General features: G+C 42.1%; 1 protein-coding gene across 1 annotated transcript in view; it reads left to right on the top strand.

Annotated features, from left to right (window-relative positions):
- LOC139755684 (apicoplast pyruvate carrier 1-like) overlaps positions 1-12,151 on the top strand; it is a 222,822-nt gene that overhangs the window by 115,601 nt on the left and 95,070 nt on the right. The window contains exon 5 of the mRNA XM_071674331.1: positions 7,182-7,309. Within this exon, the coding sequence (XP_071530432.1) occupies positions 7,182-7,309 (128 nt within the window). The remainder of the gene's footprint in view (positions 1-7,181; positions 7,310-12,151) is intronic.

Below are 12,151 nucleotides of genomic sequence, written 5' to 3'. Positions count from 1 at the left end.
GAATGAGAGCAAGGTTATTAGGTACAGTAGGGTTGAGGGTCAAGTCAATTGGGAGGTAAGTTTGAATGGGGAAAAACTGGAGGAAGTAAAGTGTTTTAGATATCTGGGAGTGGATCTGGCAGCAGATGGAACTATGGAAGCAGAAGTGAATCATAGGGTGGGGGAGCGGCAAAAATCCTGGGAACCTTGAAGAATGTGTGGAAGTCGAGAACATTATCTTGGAAAGTAAAAATGAGTATGTTTGAAGGAATAGTGGTTCCAACAATGTTGTATGGTTGCGAGGCGTGGGATTTGGATAGAGTTGTGCGCAGGAGGGTGGAAATGAGATGTTTGAGGACAATGTGTGGTGTGAGGTGGTTTGATTGAGTAGGTAATGTAAGGGTAAGAGAGATGTGTGGAAATAAAAAGAGCATGGTTGAGAGAGCAGAAGAGGGTGTTTTAAAATGGTTTGGGCACATGGAGATAATGAGTGAGGAAAGATTGACCAAGAGGATATATGTGTCGGAGGTGGAGGGAACGAGGAGAAGTGGGAGACCAAATTGGAGGTGGAAAGATGGAGTGAAAAAGATTTTGAGTGATTGGGGCCTGAACATGCAGGAGGGTGAAAGGCGTGCAAGCAATAGAGTGAATTGGATCGATGTGGTATACCGGGGTCGACGTGCTGTCAATGGATTGAATCAGGGCATGTGAAGCGTCTGGGGTAAACCATGGAAAGTTCTATGGGGCCTGGATATGGAAAGGGAGCTGTGGTTTCGAGCATTATTGCATGACAGCTAGAGACTGAGTGGGAACGAATGGGGCCTTTGTTGTCTTTTCCTAGCACTACCTCGCACACATGAGGGGGGAAGGGGATGTTATTCCATGTGTGGCGAGGTGGCGATGGGAATGAATAAAGGCAGACAGTGTGAATTGTGTGCATGTGTATATATGTATGTGTCTGTGTGTGTATATATATGTGTACATTGAGGTGTATGGGTATGTATATTTGCGTTTGTGGACTTGTATGTATATACATGTGTAGGGTGGTGGGTTGGGCCATTTCTTTCGTCTGATTCCTTGCGCTACCTTGCAAATGCGGGAGACAGCGACAAAGCAAAGTAGATAAATAATAGATATATATATATCCCTGGGGATAGGGGAGAAAGAATACTTCCCATGCATTCCTCACGTGTCGTTAGAAGGAGTCATGCAGGGTGTGCTCATCGTCCTCAAAGGCTCAGATTGAGGTGTCTAAATGTGTGTGGATGTAACCAAGATGAGGAAAAAGGAGAGATAGGTAGTATGTGTGATGAAAGGAACCTGGATGTTTTGGCTTTGAGTGAAACGAAGCTCAATGGTAAAGGGAAGAGTGGTTTGGGAATGTCTTGGGTGTAAATTCAGGAGTTAGTGAGACGACAAGAGCAAGGGAAGGAGTAGGACTACTCTTGAAACATGAGTGTTGGGTGTATGTGATAGAGTGTAAGAAAGTAAATTCTCAGATTAATATGGGTAAAATTGAAAGTTGATGGAGAGAGATGGGTGATTATTGGTGCATATGCATCTGGGCATGAGAAGAAAGATCATGAGAGGCAAGTGTTTTGGGAGCAGCTGAATGAGTGTGTTAGTGGTTTTGATGCACGAGACCAGGTTATAGTGATGGGTGATATGAATGCAAAGGTGAGTAATGTGGCAGTTGAGGGAATAATTGGTATACATGGGGTGTTCAGTGTTGTAAGTGGAAATGGTGAAGAGCTTGTATATTTATATGCTGAAAAAAGACTGGTGATTGGGAATACCTGGTTTAAAAAGCAAGATATACATGAGTATACATATGTAAGTAGGAGAGATGGCCAGAGAGCGTTATTGGATTACGTGTTAATTGATAGGCGCACGAAAGAGAGACTTTTGGATATTAATGTGCTGAGAGGTGCAACTGGAGGGATGTCTGATCATTATCTTGTGGAGGCGAAGGTGAAGATTTGTATTGGTTTTCAGAAAAGAAGAGAGAATGTTGGGGTGAAGAGAGTTGTGAGAGTAAGTGAGCTTGGGAAGGAGACTTCAGTGAGGAAGTACCAGGAGAGACTGAGTACAGAATGGAAAAAGGTGAGAACAAAGGAGGTAAGGTGAGTGGGGGAGGAATGGGATGTATTTAGGGAAGCTGTGATGGCTTGCGCAAAAGATGCTTGTGGCATGAGAAGCGTGGGAGATGGGTAGATTAGAAAGGGTAGTGATTGGTGGGATAAAGAAGTAAGATTATTAGTGAAAGAGAAGAGAGAGGCATTTGGATGATTTTTACAGGGAAATAATGGGAATGACCGGGAGATGTATAAAAGAAAGAGGCAGGAGGTCAAGAGAAAGGTGCAAAAGGTGAAAAAGAGGTCAAATGAGAGTTGGGGTGAGAGAGTATCATTAAATTTTAGGGAGAATAAAAAGATGTTTTGGAAGGAGGTAAATAAAGTGTGTAAAACAAGGGAGCAAATGGGAACTTCAGTGAAGGGGGCTAATGGGGAGGTGATAACAAATAGTGGTAATGTGAGAAGGAGATGGAGTGAGTATTTTGAAGGTCTGTTGGATGTGTTTGATGATAGAGTGGCAGATATAGGGTGTTTTGGTCGAGGTGGTGTGCAAAGTGAGAGGGTTAGGGAAAATGAATTGGTAAACAGAGAAGAGGTAGTGAAAGCTTTGCGGAAGATGAAAGCCGGCAAGGCAGCGGGTTTGGATGGTATTGCAGTGGAATTTATTAAAATAGGGGTGACTGTATTGTTGACTGGTTGGTAAGGTTATTTAATGTATGTATGACTCATGGTGAGGTGCCTGAGGATTGGCAGAATGCGTGCATAGTGCCATTGTACAAAGGCAAAGGGGATAAGAGTGAGTGCTAAAATTACAGAGGTATAAGTTTGTTGAGTATTCCTGGTAAATTATATGGGAGGGTATTGATTGAGAGGGTGAAGGCATGTACAGAGCATCAGATTGGGGAAGAGCAGTGTAGTTTCTGAAGTGGTAGAGGATGTGTGGATCAGGTGTTTGCTTTGAAGAATGTATGTGAGAGATACTTAGAAAAGCAAATGGATTTGTATGTAGCATTAATGGATCTGGAGAAGGTATATGATAGAGTTGATAGAGATGCTCTGTCGAAGGTACTAAGAATATATGGTGTGGCAGGCAAGTTGTTAGAAACAGTGAAAAGTTTTTATCGAGGATGTAACGCATGTGTACTTGTAGGAAGAGAGGAAAGTGATTGGTTCTCAGTGAATGTAGGTTTGCGGCAGGGGTGTGTGATGTCTCCATGGTTGTTTAATTTGTTTATGGATGGGGTTGTTAGGGAGGTGAATGCAAGAGTTTTGGAAAGAGGGGCAAGTATGCAGTGTGTTGTGGATGAGAGAGCTTGGGAAGTGAGTCAGTTGTTGTTCGCTGATGGTACAGTGCTGGTGGCTGATTCATATGAGAAACTGCAGAAGCTGGTGACTGAGTTTGGTAAAGTGTGTGAAAGAAGAAAGTTGAGAGTAAATGTGAATAAGAGCAAGGTTATTAGGTACAGTAGGGTTGAGGGTCAAATCAATTGGGAGGTAAGTTTGAATGGAGAAAAACTGGAGGAAGTGAAGTGTTTTAGATATCTGGGAGTGGATTTGGCAGTGGATGGAACCTTGGAAGCGGAAGTGAATCATAGGGTGGGGGAGGGGGCGAAAATTCTGGGAGCCTTGAAGAATATGTGGAAGTTGAGAACACTATCTCGGAAAGCAAAAATGGGTATGTTTGAAGGAATAGTGGTTTCAACAATGTTATATGGTTGCAAGGCATGGGCTATGGATAGAGTTGTGTGGAGGAGGGTGGATATGCTGGAAATGAGATGTTTGAGGACAATATGTGGTGTGAGGTTGTTTGATCGAGTAAGTAATGCAAGGGTAAGAGAGATGTGTGGTAATAAAAAGAGCGTGGTTGAGAGAGCAGAAAAGGGTGTTTTGAAATGGTTTGGTCACATGGAGAGAATGAGTGAGGAAAGATCGACCAAGAGGATATATGTGTCAGAGGTGGAGGGAACGAGGAGAAGTGGGAGACCAAATTGGAGCTGGAAGGATGGAGTGAATAAGATTTTGATTGATCGGGGCGTGAACATGCAGGAGGGTGAAAGGCGTGAAAGGAATAGAGTGAATTGGAGCGATGTGGTATACCGGGGTCGACGTGCTGTCAATGGGTTGAACCAGGGCATGTGAAGCATCTGGAGTGAACCATGGAAAGTTGTGTGGGGCCTGGATGTGGAAAGGGAGCTGTGGTTTTGGTGCTTTATTACGTGACAGCTAGAGACTGAGTGTGAACGAATGGGGCCTTTGGTGTCTTTCCTAGCGCTGCCTCGAACACATGAGGGGGGAAGGGGTTGTTATTCCATGTGTGGCGAGGTGGCGATGGGAGCAAATAAAGGCAGACAGTATGAATTATGTACATGTGTATATATGTATATGTCTTGAGATGTATAAGCATGTATATTTGCGTGTGTGGACGTGTATGTATATACATGTGTATGTGGGCAGGTTGGGCCATTCTTTCGTCTGTTTCCTTGCGCTACCTCGCTAATGCGGGAGACAGCGACAAAGCAAATATAAGAATAATGTTTTCTTATGTGTATGCTTGGAAGAATGTGTTTGAGAAATACTTAGAGAAACAGATGGATTTGTATGTAGCATTTATGGATCTGGAGAGGGCATATGGCAGGGTAGATAGAGATGCTTTGTGGAAGGTCTGAAGAGTATACGTTGTGGGAGGAATACTGCTAGAAGCAGTGAGAAGTTTTATGAAGGTGTAAGGCATGTGTACTAGTAGGAAGAGAGGAGAGTGATTGGTTCTCAGTGAAGTTTGGTCTTTGGCAGGGCTGTGTGATGTTCCCATGGTTGTTTAATTTGTTTTATGGATGGGGTTGTTGGGGATGTAAATGCAAGAGTTTTGGAGAGAGGGGCGATTAGGGAATCTGTTGGGGATAAGAGTGCCTGGGAAGTGAGTCAGTTGTTGTTGACCAATGATACCGCACTGGTTGCTGATTCAAGTGAAAAACTGCAGAAGTTAGTGACTGATTTTGGAAAGGTGTGTCAAAGGAGAAAGTTGAGAGTAGATGTGAATAAGAGCAAGGTTATTTGGTTCTTTAGGGTTGAGGGACAAGTTAGTTGGGATGTAAGTTTGAATTAAGAAAAAATAGAGAAAGTGAAGTGTTTTAGATATCTGGGAATGGACTTGTTAGTGAATGGAACCATGGAATGGGAGGTGAGTCATAGGATGGGGGAGGGGGTGAAGGTTTTGGGAGTGATAAAGAATGTGTGGAAAGAGAGAATGTTATCTCGGAGTGCAAAAATGGGAGTGTTTGAAGGAATAGTATTTCCAACAATATTATATGGTTGTGAGGCATGGGCTATAGATAAGGTTGTATGGAGGAGGGTGGATGTGTTGGAAATGAAATGTTTGAGGACAATATGTAGTGTGAGGTGGTTTGATCGAGTAAGTAATGAAAGGGTAAGAGAGATGTGTGTAAATGAAAAGAGTGTGGTTGAGAGAGCAGAAGAGGGTGTGTTGAAATGGTTTGGACATATGAAGAGAATGAGTGAGGTAAGGTTGACAAAAAGGATATATGTGTCGGAGGTGGAGGGAACAAGAAGCCGGAAACTGAATTGGATATGTAAGGATGGAGTGAAAAAGATTTTGAGTGATTGGGGCTTGAATATACAGGAGGGTGAGAGGCGTGCAAGGAATAGAGTGAATTGGAACAATGTGGTATACCAGGGTCGACTTGCTGTCACTGGACTGAACCAGGGCATATGAAATGTCTGGAGTAAACCTTGGAAAGGCGTGTGTGGCCTGGATGTCGATACGGAATTATGGTTTTGGTGCATTACACATGACAGCTCGAGACTGAGTATGAATGAATGTGGCCTTTTTTGTCTGTTTTCATGTCGCTACCTCACTGATGCAAGGTGGGGTGGGTTGATGCGGGGAATGGATGAAGGCAAGCAAGTTTGAATATGTACATGTGTATATATATGTGTATGGCTGTGTATGCATATGTATATGTATGTATATGTGTATATGTTGATATGTACATGTATGTATATGTGTATGTGTTGATATGTATATGTATGCATATGTATGTGTATATGAGTGTATAGGTCTTTCTTCTTCTGTTTCCTGGCGCTACCTTAGTGATGCGGAGAACGGCGATCAAGTATGATAAATGAATATGAATATGTTTTCGTATAGCATCTTGTTGGTATCATTTGGTAGGCAGCCAATGACCAGTACTACCTGCTTGGGTATTGGGAGGGTTAGTGATATCTGCTTAGTGAGCCAGCACTTCAGTGATTGTCAGGTTGCACTCCTCTGACCCAGGTAGCTGTCTTTTCTTTCTGCTTCACTAACACATTGACTACTTGCATTCTGTCCACAAGCATACAGTCTCTCCCTTTCATATGTAACAATTGGCAACTCTTAACTCACATAGCTCATTCTTCATAACTGTAGATTTTCTTGCAGTGAGCACTTATGTGCTAGCCTTGCCTTATGGCAAACTGGTATGAGCTGTAAATAGGAGTAGTAGGCAGGAACATTTAGGCTGGAGTATTGGGTAGAAGTAGTTGGAAGGAGCATTAGATGAAATAGTTAGTAGGAACATTAGGTAGGAGCCTCAGCAAACACTGCGCTAGAATTGCCCTCTGCCAGTGACAGAGGTGTTAAGGGTGAGGCACTAAAAGCTAAGAAGCTGCCCTGGAGTTCGCTAGTTATGGAGACTCTATTGCCATGGCCGCCACTTTGAGGAGTTCCATTTGGAACAGGTGTCTGAGATATAGATAGATAGCAATAACTTTCTCTTGTTTGAAGGATGTGCTAAAAAGGAAGTGGAAAGTGGTAGAAAATATTTTCCTTATGTTTGGTTGATTTGATTTTTATTAACTTTTTTTCAAAACTGAAGGAAATGATTTTGAAAACTGTTGTGAGTATCCATAAACTTGACAATTTAACAGTGTGGTGCTTTGTAGTTTTCTTCAAAATTTATAGTTTTCATGTAGGTTTATAATTTGAGGAATGTGATCTGAGTGATTTTTGGTTTACATTACATGAAATAGGATGACATTCTTAATTCCACCTTGCAGCTTGCAAGTGTGCCAGTCTCCCAGTTGGAATATTTTAGTCATTCATTCCATGCTCTTCATTTGTTATTTCAGTGGTACCCACAGAAGAAAGGCCTGGTTAATGGATTGATTGTTGCTGGTTTTGGTCTAGGTGCTTTGTTCTCCACTACTTTCCAGACTCTTTACCTCAACCCCCAAAATGAGCCCCCTGAGGCTAGTGGGTAAGTAGATTTTTTTTTTTTAGTATTCTCTCCAAGTTTGCTGTAAAGCTGAAAGAATTATATTAATCATTGTATAAAATCATTCTATATCCCTGGGGATAGGGGAGAAAGAATACTTCCCACGCATTTCTCACGTGTCGTAGAAGGCGACTAAAGGGGACGGGAGCGGGGGGCAGAAACCCTCCCCTCCTTGTATTTTAACTTTCTAAAAGGGGAAACAGAAGAAGGAGTCACGCGAGGAGTGCTCATCCTCCACGAAGGCTCAGATTGGGGTGTCTAAATGTGTGTGGATGTAGCCAAGATGAGAAAAAAGGAGAGATAGGTAGTATGTTTGAGGAAAGGAACCTGGATATTTTGGCTCTGAGTGAAACAAAGCTCAAGGGTAAAGGGGAAGAGTGGTTTGGGAATGTCTTGGGAGTAAAGTCAGGGGTTAGTGAGAGGACAAGAGCAAGGGAAGGAGTAGCACTACTCCTGAATCAGGAGTTGTGGGAGTATGTGATAGAGTGTAAAAAAGTAAATTCTAGATTGATATGGGTAAAACTGAAAGTTGATGGAGAGAGATGGGAGATTATTGGTGCATATGCACCTGGGCATGAGAAGAAAGATCATGAGAGGCAAGTGTTTTGGGAGCAGCTGAATGAGTGTGTTAGTGGTTTTGATGCACAAGACCAGGTTATAGTGATGGGTGATATGAAATCAAAGGTGAGTAATGTGGCAGTTGAGGGAATAATTGGTATACATGGAGTGTTCAGTGTTGTAAATGGAAATGGTGAAGAGTTTGTAGATTTATGTGCTGAAAAAGGACTGGTGATTGGGAATACCTGGTTTAAATAGTGAGATATACATAAGTATACGTATGTAAGTAGGAGAGATGGCCAGAGAGCGTTATTGGATTACGTGTTAATTGATAGACACACGAAAGAGAGACTTTTGGATGTTAATGTGCTGAGAGGTGCAACTGGAGGGATGTCTGATCATTATCTTGAGGCGAAGGTGAAGATTTGTATGGGTTTTCAGAAAAGAAGAGTGAATGTTGGGGTGAAGAGAGTGGTGAGAGTAAGTGAGCTTGGGAAGGAGACTTGTGTGAGGAAGTACCAGGAGAGACTGAGTACAGAATGGAAAAAGGTGAGAACAAAGGAGGTAAGGGGAGTGGGGGAGGAATGGGATGTATTTAGGGAAGCAGTGATGGATTGCGCAAAAGATGCTTGTGGCATGAGGAACGTGGGAGGTGGGTTGATTAAAAAAGGTAGTGAGTGGTGGGATGAAGAAGTAAGATTATTAGTGAAAGTGAAGAGAGAGGCATTTGGACGATTTTTGCAGGGAAAAAATGCAAATGAGTGGGATATGTATAAAAGAAAGAGGCAGGAGGTCAAGAGTGAAGGGGGCTAATGGGGAGGTGATAACAAGTAGTGGTGATGTGAGAAGGAGATGGAGTGAGTATTTTGAAGGTTTGTTGAATGTGTTTGATGATAGAGTGGCAGACATAGGGTGTTTTGGTCGAGGTGGTGTGCAAAGTGAGAGGGTTAGGGAAAATGATTTGGTAAACAGAGAAGAGGTAGTAAAAGCTTTACGAATGATGAAAGCCGGCAAGGCAGCAGGTTTGGATGGTATTGCAGTGGAATTTATTAAAAAAGGGGGTGACTGTATTGTTGACTGGTTGGTAAGGTTATTTGATGTATGTATGACTCATGGTGAGGTGCCTGAGGATTGGCAGAATGCTTGCATAGTGCCATTGTACAAAGGCAAAAGGGATAAGAGTGAGTGCTCAAATTACAGAGGTATAAGTTTGTTGAGTATTCCTGGTAAATTATATGGGAGGGTATTGATTGAGAGGGTGAAGGCATGTACAGCGCATCAGATTGGGGAAGAGCAGTGTGGTTTCAAAAGTGGTAGAGGATGTGTGGATCAGGTGTTTGCTTTGAAGAATGTATGTGAGAAATACTTAGAAAAACAAATGGATTTGTATGTAGCATTTATGGATCTGAAGAAGGCATATGATAGAGTTGATAGAGATGCTCTGTTGAAGGTTTTAAGAATATATGGTGTGGGAGGCAAGTTGTTAGAAGCAGTGAAAAGTTTTTATCGAGGATGTAAGGCATGTGTACGTGTAGGAAGAGAGGAAAGTGATTGGTTCTCAGTGAATGTAGGTTTGCGGCAGGGGTGTGTGATGTCTCCGTGGTTGATTAATTTGTTTATGGATGGGGATGTTAGGGAGGTGAATGCAAGGGTTTTGGAAAGAGGGGTAAGTATGCAGTCTGTTGTGGGTGAGAGAGCTTGGGAAGTGAGTCAGTTGTTGTTCGCTGATGATACAGTGCTAGTGGCTGATTCATGTAAGAAACTGCAGAAGTTGGTGACTGAGTTTGGTAAAGTGTGTGAAAGAAGAAAGTTAAGAGTAAATGTGAATAAGAGCAAGGTTATTAGGTACAGTAGGGTTGAGGGTCAAGTCATTTGGGAGGTAAGTTTGAATGGAGAAAAACTGGAGGAAGTAAAGTGTTTTAGATATCTGGGAGTGGATCTGGCAGCGGATGGAACCATGGAAGCGGAAGTGAATCATAGGGTGGGGGAGGTAGCGAAAATTCTGGGAGCCTTGAAGAATGTGTGGAAGTCGAGAACATTATCTGGGAAAGCAAAAATGGGTATGTTTGAAGTAATAGTGGTTCCAACAATGTTTAATGGTTGCGAGGCGTGGGCTATGGATAGAGTTGTGCGCAGGAGGGTGGATGTGCTGGAAATGAGATGTTTGAGGACAATATGTGGTGTGAGGTGGTTTGATCGAGTAAGTAATGTAAGGGTAAGAGAGATGTGTGGAAATAAAAAGAGTGTGGTTGAGAGAGCAGAAGAGGGTGTTTTGAAATGGTTTGGCCGCATGGAGAGAATGAGTGAGGAAAGATTGACCAAGAGGATATATGTGTCAGAGGTGGAGGGAACGAGGAGAAGTGGGAGACTAACTTGGAGGTGGAAAGATGGAGTGAAAAAGATTTTGAGTGATCGGGGCCTGAACATGCAGGAGGGTGAAAGGAGGGCAAGGAATAGAATGAATTGGAACGATGTGGTATACCGGGTCGATGTCCTGTCAATGGATTGAACCAGGGCATGTGAAGCATCTGAGGTAAACCATGGAAAGTTGTGTGGGGCCTGGATGTGGAAAGGGAGCTGTGGTTTCGGTGCATTATTACATGACAGCTAGAGACTGAGTGTGAACGAATGGCGCCTTTGGTGTCTTTTCCTAGTGCTACCTCGCACACATGAGGGGGGAGGGGGTTGTTATTCCATGTGTGGCGAGGTGGCGATGGGAACAAATAAAGGCAGACAGTATGAATTATGTACATGTGTATATATGTATATGTCTGTGTGTGTATATATATGTGTACATTGAGATGTATAGGTATGTATATTTGTGTGTGTGGACGTGTATGTATATACATGTGTATGTGGGCGGGTTGGGCCATTCTTTCGTCTGTTTCCTTGCGCTACCTTGCTAATGCGGGAGACAGTGACAAAGCAAAATAAATAAATAAAGAAATTGTATAAAACTGTGAATAAAGGTACACCATACTTTGAATGACGATACATTTTCCCACACTTGTTTTCCATTTCCTAGAACTTAATCAATGGGTTCCTGTTGCAGTCATATCTGTGCAGTCCAAGCCAAAGAATTTGCACAGTAGCAAACAGTGATTCACTTTTTTATGTTTAACTCAGCTGTGTTACCACCATGGCCAACTTTCTTGTATCATCCTGTTTTTTCTTTTTCAAATTGATGAAAATGTAGAAAATAGTCTTATGCTGGCAAGTCAGTTTAAAACACCAGAAATCCTTCCATCCCTATCCTGCATATGCATCTCATATTGCACCAGTACTTACAATACAGCTGCCAGTGCATTTGAGTTCTCCATTCAAAGAGGATGCTTGTTGAACAGAGGTCTGTCAAGTCCTGTCGGTTTTTTGTCCATGAATGGGGTCCCATCACTTTCGTGTTCCATTATTAGGAAACTCTGGATCTCTTATTGATTGAGAAAATGCCTTTAATTATTTCTTGTATTTAATTTCAGTTATTATAGTATATCCACTGCTGATGTCCAGAGTGCTAAAGTGAAAAGATGTTTTCACACTAATTGAAATATTATTCTATCATGATTTTATCAGGAATGAATTCTTTCTTTATGACCCAATTAGGGTTCTGTTAACAAGACACAGCTGTATAACTGACTGTTGTAGCTGCCAGAAGTTTTCTTAGAGTAAAGTGATTATTTTTGGACTTTTAAGCATTTGATTGGAGCCAGCCTGACCAATATACTATGCTAAATGTTACATAAAGAGGCAACAAGGATAAAACTATTCGAAATAAGTGTGGACATCTTGTGGAGGTTAGTGAAAATTGGAAATTAGGGTGTTCATGAAGATCACAGGTAGGTAGCTTGCTACAAACAGCAACAGTGTCTAAATGGTCGTGAAAGTGTCGATAGCAATAGCAGGACCTCAGACATACAAGTAACTGAGAAATTTGTGTGTGCATAAACATCTTGAAGAAATGACTTTTGAAGAACTCTGTGAAGTGTTACCGAAACTGAATGAGCCAAGGCTTTCAGACACAGTACTATGATTAAAATTCCATGATAAGATCAAGTGCCTAGAAGGGTGTTGCTTAGTATATGACTGCCTTGAAAGAACTAACAGAGCACTGCAATTTCAGCTCCTTGATGACAGACCCACAAGATCAAATGTTATGTTGCACTAGATTGTTGGTATCAGTGATGAACAGATTCAAACAAAACTACTGGCATTAGAGCCCAAGACTGGTGAGAGTTTTTTGTGCAAGAAAATCTATGATTTGATGGTGGC

Source organism: Panulirus ornatus, chromosome 19 (genome assembly GCF_036320965.1).
Source record: "Panulirus ornatus isolate Po-2019 chromosome 19, ASM3632096v1, whole genome shotgun sequence".
In the NCBI taxonomy this organism is placed as follows: Eukaryota; Metazoa; Arthropoda; class Malacostraca; order Decapoda; family Palinuridae; genus Panulirus; species Panulirus ornatus.
Note: the sequence above shows the minus strand (reverse complement) of the source record. Positions and strands in the feature narration are given on the sequence as shown.